Source organism: Dermacentor andersoni, chromosome 1, assembly GCF_023375885.2.
Source record: "Dermacentor andersoni chromosome 1, qqDerAnde1_hic_scaffold, whole genome shotgun sequence".
Classification (NCBI taxonomy): domain Eukaryota; kingdom Metazoa; phylum Arthropoda; class Arachnida; order Ixodida; family Ixodidae; genus Dermacentor; species Dermacentor andersoni.
This window is the reverse complement of record NC_092814.1, coordinates 153,674,093-153,689,608: the sequence shown is the minus strand read 5'-3', so window position 1 is coordinate 153,689,608 and position 15,516 is coordinate 153,674,093. Positions and strand designations below refer to the sequence as shown.

General features: G+C 46.8%; 1 protein-coding gene across 1 annotated transcript in view; it reads left to right on the top strand.

Moving 5' to 3' along the window:
- Positions 1 to 14,094, top strand: part of LOC126546226 (annulin-like) — a 60,003-nt gene extending 45,909 nt beyond the window's left edge. The window contains exons 14-16 of the mRNA XM_050194378.3: positions 9,741 to 9,901; positions 10,248 to 10,387; positions 13,303 to 14,094. Coding sequence (XP_050050335.1) covers positions 9,741 to 9,901; positions 10,248 to 10,387; positions 13,303 to 13,483 — 482 coding nt within the window. The 3' untranslated portion in view covers positions 13,484 to 14,094. The remainder of the gene's footprint in view (positions 1 to 9,740; positions 9,902 to 10,247; positions 10,388 to 13,302) is intronic.
- Positions 14,095 to 15,516: the final 1,422 nt, after the last annotated feature.

The following is a 15,516-nucleotide window of genomic DNA, read 5'->3' as shown; positions in this document are numbered from 1 at the left end:
GTCCAAGATAAATTACGCCAGATGATGATTCAACAATACGACACGTTTCTGGTACCTGACTGACTGCCAATCGAAGCGTATAATACAATTCTGTGACAGAAATAAAAATAGAACTATGTATCAGTCTTGCGCACTATGATAGCCTCAGATGCAACACGCATGTTTTAGAATTTATATAAATTGAGAAAAAACATGGGTATCATTTCCGCCGGGAAAATGACAAACTTTGGCGAACTTGTGAGTCGAGTCGCTTAACCAACTCACGACCGAGTCCGGGAAGGTCCGAGTGAGTCTCAGGGTGCGTGAGCCTGGGGCTGGGTGAGCCGAGGTGAGCCTGAGTGCCTGAGTCCCGGCGAATAGAAGATTTTCCGAGTTAGAGTGACTTCAAGTACAGCTGTGCCCCGTCATTTCACGTACGTTCGAGTCCGCGAAGCCACATTCGAAAATGAATCTTGAATCTGACTCTGTCATTACAAGTGGTGTCCGTTGGAAACACTAAACCTGAATGAAGACATCCGAATAATATATTGATGTCCATAAAACAAATTTTCACAGATGTGAAGTGCCAGAATATACTTTTAAATTGAATAAGCCGTTTTTTCTGAATTACGGAGTTAATCGAACGTCAAAATCCTCTACGCTCGTTGACGGTGAGTGCGCCCCTTACGCATTGGGTTGCCATATTTTTCTCTAGCATGGTTCTCCGGCATGCGCATTAACGCAATTTCACCACTGAGCATTCCCTAGTAAAGAAAAAAAAATGTTGTTCACACCTTAACGGCACTCACAAAAAAAAAAAAGAAATCCAGCACCTGAAATGCGAGTGCTGCTGGAAAACGTTTCGCAATTTGTGAGAGAGAGAGAGAGAGAAGGGAAGACAGAAAGGCAGGGAGGTTAACTAGACTGAGTCCAGTTTGCTACCCTACACGTGGGGAGGGGAATGGGGAGTGAAAGAGGGAGAGAGAGAACTTAGGTGTAGGATGTCTACAGTCTGGCACTCAAGTCTGTTACCCTCAGGTAGCGAAAAAGCGCTCGAACTGCTTTCTGGGCCAATGAACTATGAGGCCAGGCCCCCAAGATCTTCGCTTCCGTAAATGGCCTGTCATCCAGTCTATTTAAGGCACACTGGAGAGTCTCGCGTTGATTATCGAAGGGAGAACAGTGGCACAGAAGGTGACTGATGGTCTCTTCACACTTGCACTTAGCGCACATTGGTGAATCCGCCATTCCAATGCGATAGCTGTAGGAGTTGGTGAATGCTACTCCTACCCACAGCCGACACAGCAGTGTTGCGTCACGTCGTGGAAGGTTCGCTGGTAATGTAAGTTTCAGTGATGGGTCGAGGCTGTGTAAACGACACTTAGAGTTCTGAGGTGTATGCCAGCAACCTAACGTGATTGTACGAGCGAGACTGCGAAGCTCTCTTGCAGCGTCGACTCTGGATAAAGGTATAAGGGGTGTCGGTGAGCCAGCCTGGGCACGTCGGGCAGCGTCATCGGCGAGGTGATTACCAACGATGCCACAATGTCCCGGCAGCCACTGAAATATGATGTTATGTCCTCTTTCAGAAGCGCAATGGCAGGTTTCGTGGATTTGTGACACCAGCTGTTCATAATTGCCACGTCGTAAACTTCTCAAGCTCTGGAGGGCTGCTTTCGAGTCACAAAATATTGCCCATTTGTTGGGCGGTTCTTTTTCAATGTATTCGACAGCAGCGCGAAGAGCGGCCAGTTCAGAGCCTGTAGATGTCGTTACGTGTGATGTCTTAAACTTGATGACGACCGATTGAGATGGTAGAACAACGGTGCCCGTAGAATTTTCCGAGACGGAACCATCCGTGTAAACATGAATTCGGTTAGAGTATGAACAATGCAGAAGTTCCAATGTGATCTGCTTGAGAGCCGCGGTGGTCAGGCTAGCTTTCTTCACTATGCCTGGAACAGCAAGGTACACAGGAGGCTTCTTCAAGCACCACATAGGGGATGGCGTTCTTGTTGCGGGTGAGTGCCTCAAAGACAAAGAGTGCCGGTTAGCCGCAATTGATCTGGAGAACGCTGCCTTGGGTCTTTTCTCAGGCAATCGAGCGAGATGGTGGTCAGGGACTCTGGATATATGGCGAACATGCACCCGGAGCGCGTCGATATCTAAATAGGTCCTTATTGGGTGGTCTCTCGCGGTGGCAATTGTTGCCACGGTTGAAGCATTTCGAGGTAGCCCGAGACATGTTCGAAGGGCTTGGCCTTGAATGCTCCGTATGACATGGATGTTAGTTTTGTTAGCATTGAAATTTCTCATCCACCTAAGCGCTCCACTGCCTTCGTTCCTGCGTAAATCACACGTGCCATGAGCTGTGGTAGCGGATTCAGATATTAGCAAAACGAGAATGGTTTTCTCGCAAACTAAGAAGAAAATATTTCACGCGATTTTAGGGATCTTAGCGCACGCATGTGCATCGACAATGTTCTCACGTTCAGTTAGCGCGCACGCGCATCTTCGAACGCGGCCTTTAGACTCTCGAAGCAAGTACAGTATATACTCGAGTAAGGGTCGCACCCGTGCACGAGCCGCACCCCCTACTTTTCAGCCCAAAAATCAGAAATCAAATTGAAAGAAAAATGAAAAAGAGAAACGCGCCGCACGAGAGGAACTACAGGTTTTCCAGCTCAGTTTAATCCAAACGCCATTGAAAATAATCCAGGTGCCAGCCAATTTAATCTGAGCGCCAGCATTTTTAATCCCAGTGCCAATAATTTAATCCAGGCGCCACCACATTTAATCCCAGCGTCATCCGAATTAATCCGCGTACCAACTCATTTAATCCTTGCGCCAGCCATTTTAATCCAAGTGCCACACATTTTAATCCCAGTGCCAGTCAATTTAATCCTGTTGGAAATTGACTGAGAAACGAATAATTCTTGCAGAAGAGCTCGTAACAGGCGTCATGAATGCCGTATATTCATTGATGTGATCACTATATTGGCGTCAGCACTATAGGAGCACAGTTTCCACGCCACCGGTGATGTCATGGTTTCTTTAGAAACACTTCCGTGTGTTATACCGCTCGCTCATTTCCTCCTTGTCGAGTCGCATTTCCGACTGACAAGAGACTCACGTAAGTGAGGCAGAATCGTGACTGATATTACGCGACTTGGGTTGCGATCATGACATACGATTTCCTTCCCTATCGTCTTGCCAATCCATCGACCTTGTTCGCAAGGGTAAAAACTTGCTCACCATTACTCAGGCACTTGGCATAATCACTAAACGATTCAATATAGCTCACTAATCTTGTATTTTGCATGCACTCTTATGCTTCCGACATGCATACCAAATGAAATGGTTCTGAGAATGTAACAACTCATCCTTGAGTGACATGATTAGGTCACTATAGTGACCTACTCGACTTCCCCGCCATCGTACCTCTCATAACTGCCTATTAACATATCAAAGGAAATCGCTTTCAAAGCTCAAAAACCTTCTCCCTATCACTGACTCAAGTGACGTATTCACTAGTGACTCGCGTGACGTCACCACGTTTCTCACGCATGCACTATGCTAAACTGCCGGCATGCATATCAAACGAAGTGGCTTATAAAGTGTAATAACCGGCTCACTATCACCCAGCCAATGACGTGATCACTAGTGACTCCGATGATGTCCTCATGGTTCTCACCCAACCACGCACTCTCCTAACCTACCGACATGCATATCAAACGAAATAGCTTTTAAGGCGCAACAACCTGCTCATTATCACAAAGTCGAATGAGGTGATCACTAGTGACTCACGTGATGTCACCACGGTTCTCACCCAACCATGCACTCTCCTAACCTGCCGACATGCATATCACACGAAATGGCTTTTAAAGAGCAACAACCTGCTCATTATCACAAAGTAAAATGAGGTGATCACTAGTGACTCACGCGACGTTACCGCGGCTCTCACCCAACCATGCATTCTCCTAACCTGCCGACATGCATATCAAACAAAATGGTTTTTAAAGAGCAACAACCTGCCCATTAGCACAAAGTAGAATGAGGTGATCACTAGTGACTCACGTGACATCACCGCGGCTCTCACTTAACCATGCACTCTCCTAACCTGCCGACATGCATATCAAACGAAATGGCTTTTAAAGAGCAACAACCTGCTCATAATCACAAAGTCGAATGGGGTGATCACTAGTGACTCATGTGACGTCACAACATTCGCACGCAAGCGTCAACTCCCCTTACCTGCCGGCATGTATATCAAAAGGAATGGTTCTCAAAGGGCAGGGAACTGCTTACTGTCGCTCATTGACATGACGTGATCACTAGTGAAAGCCTTGGGAGCTATGCAAAGGGGGAAGGCAGCTGGGGAGGATCAGGTAACAGCAGATTTGTTGAAGGATGGTGGGCAGATTGTTCTAGAGAAACTGGCCACCCTGTATACGCAATGCCTCAAAACTTCGAGCGTACCGGAATCTTGGAAAAACGCTAACATAATCCTAATCCGTAAGAAAGGGGACGCCAAGGACTTGAAAAATTATAGACCGATCAGTTTACTGTCCGTTGCCTACAAAGTATTTACTAAGGTAATTGCAAATAGAATCAGGCACACCTTAGACTTCCGTCAGCCAAAGGACCAGGCAAGATTCTGTAAAGGCTACTCAACAATAGACCATATTCACACTATCAATCAGGTGATAGAAAAATGTGCGGAATATAACCAACCTTTATATATAGCTTTCATTGATTACGAGAAAGCGTTTGATTCAGTCGAAACCTCAGCAGTCATGGAGGCATTGCGGAATCAGGGTGTAGACGAGCCGTATGTAAAAATACTGAAAGATGTCTATAGCGGCTCCACAGCCACCGTGGTCCTCCATAAAGAAAGCAATAAAATCCCAATAAAGAAAGGCGTCAGGCAGGGAGATACGATCTCTCCGATGCTATTCACAGCGTGTTTACAGGAGGTATTCAGAGACCTGGATTGCGAGGAATTGGGGATAAGAGTTAATGGAGGATACCTTAGTAACTTGCGATTCGCTGATGATATTGCCTTGCTTAGTAACTAAGGGGACCAATTGCAATGCATGCTCACTGACCTGGAGAGGCAAAGCCGAAGGGTGGGTCTAAAAATTAATCTGCAGAAAAGTAAAGTAATGTTTAACAGTCTCGGTAGGGAACAGCAGTTTACAATAGGTAGTGAGGCACTGGAAGTGGTAAGGGAATACATCTACTTAGGACAGGTAGTGACTGCGGATCCGGATCATGAGACGGAAATAATCAGAAGAATAAGAATGGGCTGCGGTGCGTTTGGCAGGCATTCTCAGATCATGAACAGCAGGTTGCCATTATCCCTCAAGAGAAAAGTTTATAACAGCTGTGTCTTACCAGTACTCACGTACGGGGCAGAAACCTGGAGGCTTACGAAAAGGGTTCTACTTAAATTGAGGACGACGCAACGAGCTATGGAAAGAAGAATGATAGGTGTAACCTTAAGGGATAAGAAAAGAGCAGATTGGGTGAGGCAACAAACGCGAGTTAATGATATCTTAGTTGAAATCAAGAAAAAGAAATGGACATGGGCAGGACACGTAATGAGGAGGGAAGATAACCGATGGTCATTAACAGTTACGGAATGGATTCCAAGGGAAGGAAAGCGTAGCAGAGGGCGGCAAGAAGTTAGGTGGGCGGATGAGATTAAGAAGTTTGCAGGGACAACATGGCCACAATTAGTACATGACCGGGGTAGTTGGAGATGTATGGGAGATGCCTTTGCCCTGCAGTGGGCATAACCAGGCTGATGATGATGATGATGATGATGATGATCACTAGTGATTTACCATACGATGTTCCGAGGAACTCGCTCAAGATATCGTGTTAGAGAAGAGACGCATTGACACGCGCAAACCGTGTTATGATGGTGACTCACATGACGTCACCATGAAGACTATTTATCAGGCACTCTTCATTAAGGGCTACATTAATATAAATATATGTTTTAAAAGGCGAAATATGCGAATGGAGTCACACCTTTTTCTTACAAATGAGTTGGTTATTATGGAACGATAGTTCTAATATTGCCAGCAACCTTGTCATGCTACCGACCTCGAAAGAAAATATCCTTGTATAGGCTTACACTTTGATGGTTGCCTCGCGTTAATCAAATGTAAGTGGAAAATTGACGAATAGCTGAATCTCGGATGCGTGGGATTGAGTGCGCATTCTTTTCTCCTAAAGCTAGAGGTGGACTGCAAGAAGTACAACCGAAAAAATAGCGTCGTGATGTATTTTATGAGACATCTCACTCGACACGAGATGTACAAAGATACGGTGAGATCTTTTGAACAAAGATGTGTAATTTATTCGATGCAGTATTTGATTTCACAAGGTACCAGGGCATTTCCTGAATGGGATTATAGAAACAAACCGAGAACAAATATTTCTCCTCCTCTCTAAGCGCAGCCTGAACAAAAGAAAAGTTGTGGCTATCAAATGCAGCGCAATCCACGCGTTGAACAAGTGTCATTGCATGTTGTGCAGCATTTACAAGCAACGAGCGCCTGTGCTCCTTTTGTGTGACTCCTTGTGGAGTCACCAGCCCTGCGTCGCGCCACTCACTGAGGTACTGTTTAACTTGACATTTAAACTTGGAGAAAACTTCCTGAATGAGATTTAAAAAGGGGCTGTATGGCGGTAGGCGCTTGATGGAATGGTTCGAGCTGACCAGATTTGCCTGTTCTTCGCGATTGTGAGCGGAAGTGTTGTCGAAAATGAAGACGGGCTCTGTATCCGGCTCCTCAGAGTCAACCTGGGACGAAACGTCGGCGAGAAAGTCATTGAATACGATCCAATGGACTCTTTCGACAATTCGCCAGTGCAGCACACCGTTTGCCGACATGCAGACGATGATGTTGAAGTTCTTGTTACGACAGTAAGCAGTTCCCTGCCCTTTGAAAACCATTCCCTTTGATATACGTGCCGGCAGGTAAGGGGAGTTGACGCTTGCGTGCGAATGTAGTGACGTCACATGAGTCACTAGTGATCACCACATTCGACATTGTGATTATGAGCAGGTTGTTGCTCTTTAAAAGCGATTTCGTTTGATATGCATGTCGGCAGGCTAGGAGAGTGCATGGTCGGGTGAGAACCGGGATGACATCACGTGAGTCCCTAGTGATCACCCCATACTACTTTGTGTTATTGGGCAGGTTGTTGCTCTTTAAAAGCGATTTCGTTTGATATGCATGTCGGCAGGCTAGGAGAGTGCATGATTGGGTGAGAACCGTGATGACGTCACGTGAGTCACTAGTGATCACCCCATACTACTTTGTGTTATTGGGCACGTTGTTGCTCTTTAAAAGCCATTTCGTTTGATATGCATGTCGGCAGGTTAGGAGAGTGCATGGTTGGGTGAGAACCGCGGTGACGTCACGTGAGTCACTAGTGATCACCTCATTCTACTTTGTGATAATGAGCAGGTTGTTGCTCTTTAAAAGCCATTTCGTTTGATATGCATGTCGGCAGGTTAGGAGAGTGCCTGGTTGATTGAGAACCGTGGTGACTTCACGTGAGTCACTAGTGATCACCTCATTCGACTTTGTGATAATGAGCAGGTTGTTGCGCCTTAAAAGCGATTTCGTTTGATATGCATGTCGGTAGGTTAGGAGAGTGCGTGGTTGGGTGAGAACCATGAGGACGTCATCGGAGTCACTAGTGATCACGTCATTGGCTGGGTGATAGTGAGCCGGTTATTACCCTTCATAAGCCACTTCGTTTGATATGCATGCCGGCAGTTTAGCATAGTGCATGCGTGAGAAGCGTGGTGACGTCACGCGAGTCACTAGTGAATACGTCACTTGAGTCAGTGATAGGGAGCAGGTTCTTGAGCTTTGAAATCGATTTCCTTTGATATGTTAACAGGCAGTTAGGAGAGGTACGATGGCGGTGAAGTCGAGCAGGTCATAATCATGTCACTCAAGGATAAGTTGTTACATTCTCAGAACCATTTCATTTGGTATGCATGTCGGAAGCATAAGAGTGCATGCAAAATACAAGGTTAGTGAGCTATATTGAATCGTTTAGTGATTATGCCAAGTGCCTGAGTAATGGTGAGCAAGTTTTTACCCTTGCGAACAATGTCGATGGATTGGCAAGACGATAGGGAAGGAAATCGTATGTCATGATCGCAACCCAAGTCGCGTAATATCAGTCACGATTCTGCCTCACTTATGTGAGTCTCTTGTCACTCGGAAATGCGACTCGAAAAGGAGGAAATGAGCGAGCGGTATAACACACGGAAGTGTTTCTGAAGAAACCATGACATCACCGGTAGCGTGGAAACTGTGCTCCTATAGTGCTGACGCCAATATAGTGATCACATCAATGAATATACGGCATTCATGACGCCTGTTACGAGCTCTTCTGCAAGAATTATTCGTTTCTCAGTCAATTTCCAACAGGATTAAATTGACTGGCACTGGGATTAAAATGTGTGGCACTTGGATTAAAATGGCTGGCGCAAGGATTAAATGAGTTGGCACGCGGATTAATTCGTATGGCGCTGAGATTAAATGTGGTGGCGCCTGGATTAAATTATTGGCACTGGGATTAAAAATGCTGGCGCTCAGATTAAATTGGCTGGCACCTGGATTATTTTCAATGGCGTGTGGATTAAACTGAGCGGGAAAACCTGTAGTTCGGCCAGCCGTATGTTCACGCGAAGCTGCTTGAAGAAAACGGCTGACAGTGTACGGTGATGCATTCCAGCTATGCGCCGAGCAACACGGCGAGCGTTCAGCAGGACACAACTTAAACTGCGTACGTCGGTGGTCCACACAGGAAGAGGAACACATAGGAACAAATAAAGTTATCACGAAAACAATAACGTTCGCTCTTTTGGCACAGAGATCCCATGGATCACGCACAGTCGGTTGCATGTACCGAAATAGCCCGCCCTCGTGTAAGTCAAAATTGCCAAAACATTTTTTTACCCTTACGCGAGTGTATACGGTATCGCATATGACCACTGCAGTTCATAAAATCACCGCCCGTCGTTGTAATCACGTGCACTCCTATTGCATGTCGTCATGATTGCTGTCAAGTAACGATATTTTTTATTTGAGAAAATAATTTGACATTTGTTTTGCCTAACGAGAGCGAAAAATGCGAGATGTAAGAAGACGGACAGACAGATCACTGACTGGCAATAGAGAAATGTATTTTCAAAAAAACTTCGCTGCCTCGCACAGTGAAAAACATGATGCCACGACTTTCGCCTGATCTTGAAAGCGATCTGCAGTGGGGACAGGCTGCGCCGAGCGCTTCGTGTGCGTTGTGTCCTCGCCGCTTAGTTCGTGCCAGAGGCAGCGCGACGATCGATTGGCTTGCTGCTGCTGCTGCTTCTGCGCTTCTTCACGCCAGCGTTTTGACATCGAATGTCCGCGGCCATCGAGTGAGATGAGTTCATGTTTTCTTATGCACGTGTGACACCATACTTGTTGATTTAGTTATTGGCGAATGTTTACACGTTTATACGACCGATAAAACTACCATCCTAACTTCATAGATGTGTCTAATAATTTGCTATCGCAATCGATGCTTCACTTTTTGGGCGAAACTGCGACTTTTTCTACATAACTTTGACAATTGGCCACCTGTCTTTTCACAACATACCGCTCATTTATAGCAGTAGAGAGTGGAAAAGCAAGGCAAAACGCAGCGTGATTTTCTCTTGTTATTTTTTATGTTTACAGAGGAGATGCTTTCTTTGACGGTTCACTACAAAGACTACGAAAGAGACATCAGCGACCAAGCCACCTTTAAGGTTACCATGATGGCGACTATTCCGGAAGTCAAATACGACTACATTGCTCAAGAGGACTTCATGCTCACCATGCCGGAAATCGAGATCAAGGTAGACACGACTGAAGCAGCCGCTTAAGTAACATGCGGCTTGGCTAAGCGAAGCCTTTACTGCTTGGCGCACTGTAGTAAACGGCCGCAACCTGGTGATTGTCCGACTAGTTGGTACCGATTTCAAACATTGAATACGTGGCAGCGCACAAGACAAGAGCTTAGGCACAAAAAAAAACAAAAAATAAAGACAGGACATGATAATCTGCGGTGTCCCGTTCTAGTGCTCGTTTTATGCCCTGCCACGTAGTAACACAGACTTGTGCAACGAGACTCAACTAGCAGCGATGTTTTGGTTACTTGTAGTTATGGGCAGCATCGCTTTTAATGCGCGTCCATTCTTGCAGGCATATGGTCCGGTCACCGTCGGACAGCGGCAAAAGTTTACGGCAAGCTTCCAGAACCCTCTGCCGGACAAGCTTACCAGGTGCTTCTTCGCCATCGAAGGACCGGGTCTGAGCCGACCATACTACCTTGCACTGCGAGAGTGAGTTGTTTCACACTTGCCTTGAGATGGCTTAGTGGCTATGCCGCTCTGCTGCTGAGCACGGGAACGCAAGTTCAAATCCAGACTGCAGCTTCCATATTGCGGGCACAATGCAATGTCGTCAGGTTCAGCGAGATGGACGCGGACACGCCTGGAGAAATAATGAAATGGACAATGCCCCAGGCGCTCTGTTTGCTCATTTCCTAATTTGTATCCATGTCAGCTCACGTTACTGTTAATTACTGCGCAGAAATAATCATGCGTTCGGATTGCAGCACTCGGTTAAGGACCTGAGCTAAGGTTCAAAGTGGGAGAGAGCAATAGTGGCCCCTCAGTTTACACTTCATTGAGTACTACACTGCCTCGGCGCAAAGTATTGCGCTCGATGCTCTATGAGGCATCCCTCACAGTCTAGGTTTAGCTTTCGCGCCTTTAAAATTAGTAAGTACTCAATTAGCTCTTGTTAAATATCGCTCTTACCCTCCTTATTCAAATATTTACCACAGAGGTCAACGTCACTGATTGAATCATCGCGCTAATTTCGAATGTTGTTGATGATGCTGATAGCTTACGGTGTCCTTTTTGAAGCGGCGTAGCAAGAGGTAGTCAACTAACCTGTGTCAGCTACACTTGCGTGTTACCACATCGTAATCAAATATTCTCCCTATCTCTGCTTTACCTGGTAAAGTTGCCTATGCCTGTAACGACCGCGGCTTTATGAATCACTTCCCTGTTTTTGTTTTTTTTTTCCCCGACCAACACTCAAATCGGCTCTTGCTTATCATCACTGCTGACCAGTTAACCCTCCCATGAGCTTTGAATCCTAGCGCTTCTGGAAAGTGGTCGTTCGTACAGTTCTGGCTGTATGGATATCTTCTCTATCCAATACACTCTGCCAAGTCGACTCTTCTCCTTTCTTTTGCAACACACACGGCTTCACCATCTTGCGAATATTCGCTCCTATATGTTATTATGTTCAGGAAGCCAGTTCCGGCGTCAAAAGACAAGTCACTGTCCTTTGTGTTATCGTGCAAAATTTCCTTCCGTATTTCTTGTTTGCCGCCTTTGTAAAACCACGGATTTTTGTTCCTACCTCTGTATCCAATTTACCGTATGTTTCTCTCGCTTTCTTTTTGATGACAAACCAATTATACTGCACTTGGTTGCCAACGTTCTTTACGTTTTTTTTTTCCTGACCATTATGTTTCCGTGCATTTGTAGTACGGATATCTTGCTCCCCAGTTGCTCACCTCTTATCATCCATATTCTCGAGCAATTTTTTCAAAAGTAATTTTTCGCTACCCTTCTCTGACATTAAAAAGAGGCCCAACACACATCACCTTACGCTACCTTACTTGCAGTTTTGTGTGAATGTTAACGCTCACGGTGCGCCGTGTGAAGGTGGATCGACACAACTTCGCACTAGTTTCCGAGCCTTTCTGCGTTTCACATGGGAATGGTAAGAGCTTTACCACAAAGCATTGAGGGAGCGACACTGCGTTTAAATGCCGAACGACAGCTCACGCAGGCATTGTTCCTGAAAAAGCATGTTCATCTTCGAGGCGCCTCGCTGCCTCCAGTGTAGTGTGGCAGAACATTGAGCACACCGTTTGTCCTACAACAGATCGCGCTCCCCGAATGCACAGCATCGTTATATTGTTCCGTTGCGTGAAGAACTTCATGCAAAGAAGGTTTTGCGAAAGTCCACTTCTACCGAAATCTTAGTGTCACTGCGTCACCTTTAGCGATATTTTAGACAGACGCAGGTTAGAAAGGATATATCTATAAATATAGCCGAAATCACGCTAGCCCCCCCCCCCCCCCCCCCCGCCCACCCCCCAACCACGCGGCTATCATATGTTCGGCACTTCAGCGCATCCAAGGGGAGCCGCAAGTATATTCTTCTGCTGGGCACAGTAAATGACGTGAACTACGTAATAGTGAAACATACAAATGTCTAGGCGGAATACAGATAATGATATGTAACAGTGCGGAGGAAATGTAGCTGCTCGTGCTGTGTTAAAAGTCTCACTAACGACAACTCAAATGAAGTGCCAGGTTCTTTCCTGAACGAGTATGACTTTATACAAACCTATTTAAATTACGGGGTTTAACGTCACGAAACTGCGCAGTCCGTGGGGTAGCCAAGGGGGTGGGGGCTACTGGGCTTCAGCTTCAGCCTCCCCCCCCCCCCCCCGATTTTTTTCTGGCCGGCGCCCTGCTCCCTTTTATGCCTGGCACGTAGCCTATGATCAAGGGCGCATATCCTTCGTACCCCCGCCGCAGACAAGTACATGATGGTACACGCCTTCAGGCAGACCAACAGCTTGCTCAGGGTATTAGTTGTATTATTATGCACCAAGCATGGGAAATAGGAAATGATGGAACCTTAGCCCTCGGAAAGATATCCTGGCTATGCGCCTGTACGCAGTGGGTTATGAGAGACGCCGTTGGGGAGGGATCCTGGTTAATTAATGCCCACCTTGGGGTCTTGAACGTACACCCATAGCACGAAGCCCAAGCGTTGTTTTTTTCAGTCCGTTTCCATCAAAATAACGGTCGCCGCGGCCGGGTATCGAACCCGCAATTTTGTGATCACCAGCGTGACGTCATTGCCACTGAGCCAACGCTTAATTCATGATACGCCCCTAGAATGTATTCAGTTTGCAAATTTTCATGTTGTCGTATAGTTACGCACAGTCCACTGACAACGCCTCGATTACTAATCTCGCTTTCTCTCTTTTAATTATCAACGCACTTAGCATGTTGTACACGTCCTCCTACCTTCCATGCGGGAAGCAGGCCATACGAGCGTTTCAGTCCCTCAGGCGTAACTTGCGGCGCCGACGTTGTGCGTTCTCAGTGTGCCCGCGATCACTGCATTGATAAGGTCCCACGCTGCCCGTGTTTTCCAGAGGAGTGCAGCCGAGGAGCGAAGCCTGGGTGGAGTTTGCGCTGACTCCAGCCACGACGGGACCAAGATCCATCGCGGCCAAGTTCATATCGCAACAGCTGAACGACGTGGAGGGCTTCTTGGAGGTCAACGTCCAGGGCGAAGAACCCGGCGATGGGCCACTGTCGAACGCCGTCGAGTAGACGATCGATGTTCGCTCCGTGCCGAGTGGTTTTCAAGCCTGCCAGATTCCGATGCCCGGCTTCGCAACTCTAACTGGCGACAGCGGTATATGGTGCGTGTGCGCCCGTTCATGCAGGGGGGCATCGTCAGTGGCCGAGTTCTAAAAGTGAGAGAGACAAAGAAAAAAAAAAGAAAAGCACATTTACAGCGTTTCCTTTCCTCCCTTTTATTCACTTGCTATTCCCACAAAGATAGGTATAGTATTGCAACTAGTCTGCTTGCTTATTTTCGTTCCTGTCATATTTTTTGCACTTCTGTATTTTAGCCTGATGGGGTAAATGTCGCTGACGCGTAAAGCGCTCTTTATATTTCTTTCGCACGACCGTGCGCAGTGTTGCGCGGTACATTGCATGAACGCACTTGAAAAAGTACTGCCGGTCCGAATCATCTAAACAGAGCTTCTGTAAAGTCTCACGTGGGTGGCATTGGCGGGAATGAAAAAGAAATATGATACTGCGGCAAGATGATAAAATGAGAAACTGCCTCGCGACTTAGTCCCACTGTAGAATCGTAATGGTTGTCTGTGTCTGGAGTTTCAAGAGAGGCCAATAAAGCAATGCGTGAATCTGCAGTGCTCTTGTCTGGCTTTCTTTTCGCTGACCTGTAAAAAAAAAAGAAAGGGGGGGGGGATATGTTCGCTACTACGGCAGCATGTTTTAGTACATGCTTAATGTGATTTGTATAAGCTGAGGGCAAAAAAAAAAAAAAACTCAGTGCCCTTCCACGGTGTGAAGATGGATGACCAGGGAAGCGGTGTAATATACCTCCGCCGCGGGTCGGCCCGGCATTGCACTATTTTCGGGACCGGCGCACGTATGGCGAGTGCTTAACGCCTGCTTCACCTACGGTGCGTGGGTCGGCTCGGCATTGCACTATCCGCTATCTTCGGGATTTTGTGTCTACACACGGACACAATCCCTGGGGGGAATTAACCCTTAACATCTTCGCTGCAAAAACGCGATTGTCAGAGACATACCGAAACAAAGTTACCTTGCGACTTATTCATTGTAGAGTCCGTATACATGGGCGTTTCACGTAACTTGAACGAAGGATTTTAAAAAATTGGTTAGCCGCAGCTGAATGAAACCAACGGCATATTATTTGCCATCATGTGGCGCTTTTTAGAGCATTTTTTATATTCCCCTTAATTAGTTCAATAACTAAGATGAATAATGCAAAATGTTTAATCATTGCGTATTTCCGCGCCGATAAAAGAGCTAGTGAGGACTTAAAGGCCTATAGTGAATAAAGTTCTACATGCAGTTTCAGCTTTTGAGAGCGATTGATTATCGCACCGCACTCGATCGGCAGGAAACTCGTGATTCTAATACGATGTCCGAGCTCACGACGGCCAGCTCCAACTAATGAAGGAGCAGAGCAGAAACAGTCACGAACTAAAACGACATTTATTGCACATTTTATTCAGGAAATAGGGCTTCTTCTCAACACAAATCACAGAGCAACTGCACATAACTGAAACTAAAAGTTGTGGGGAGCACCCGCCTCCATTTCCTCCCGCGTGCCCGCGGCGTCCCGTTCGCACGTGGCGACGGGACGGGCCGGCGTAGACATGGGAGAGAGGCACTACGCGCCCTCCCTTTCTCCGTCGCTCCGATGACGCGCGTACCCCTCTTCCCCTACGCGGCTCACGGGAAAGGGAAACGTATCCGGCGGGCAAGGAGGACTTCCCCTCGCAAAAAGGTAAAAAAGCATAAAACCGCGCCACCGGGAGAGACTCGCTCTCTTGAGACGCCGACACCTTGGACCGCCTGGACGACAGCACCTGCCGCATCCCGTGAGTGATCTCGTCTGTCTGACCCACCCAGACAACGAGGCAAGCCTTTTACTACTATTACTGAGAGGACGTCCCTCTGCGAGTGTTCGCTATTGCTATTAGCAATAAACGTTGTTACCGTTGACACCGCTGGTTGCCTTATTCGTCCGAACCCGGCGTAGCCGCGATTCCCGCGCTACGGGTTGGGAGTACCACGAA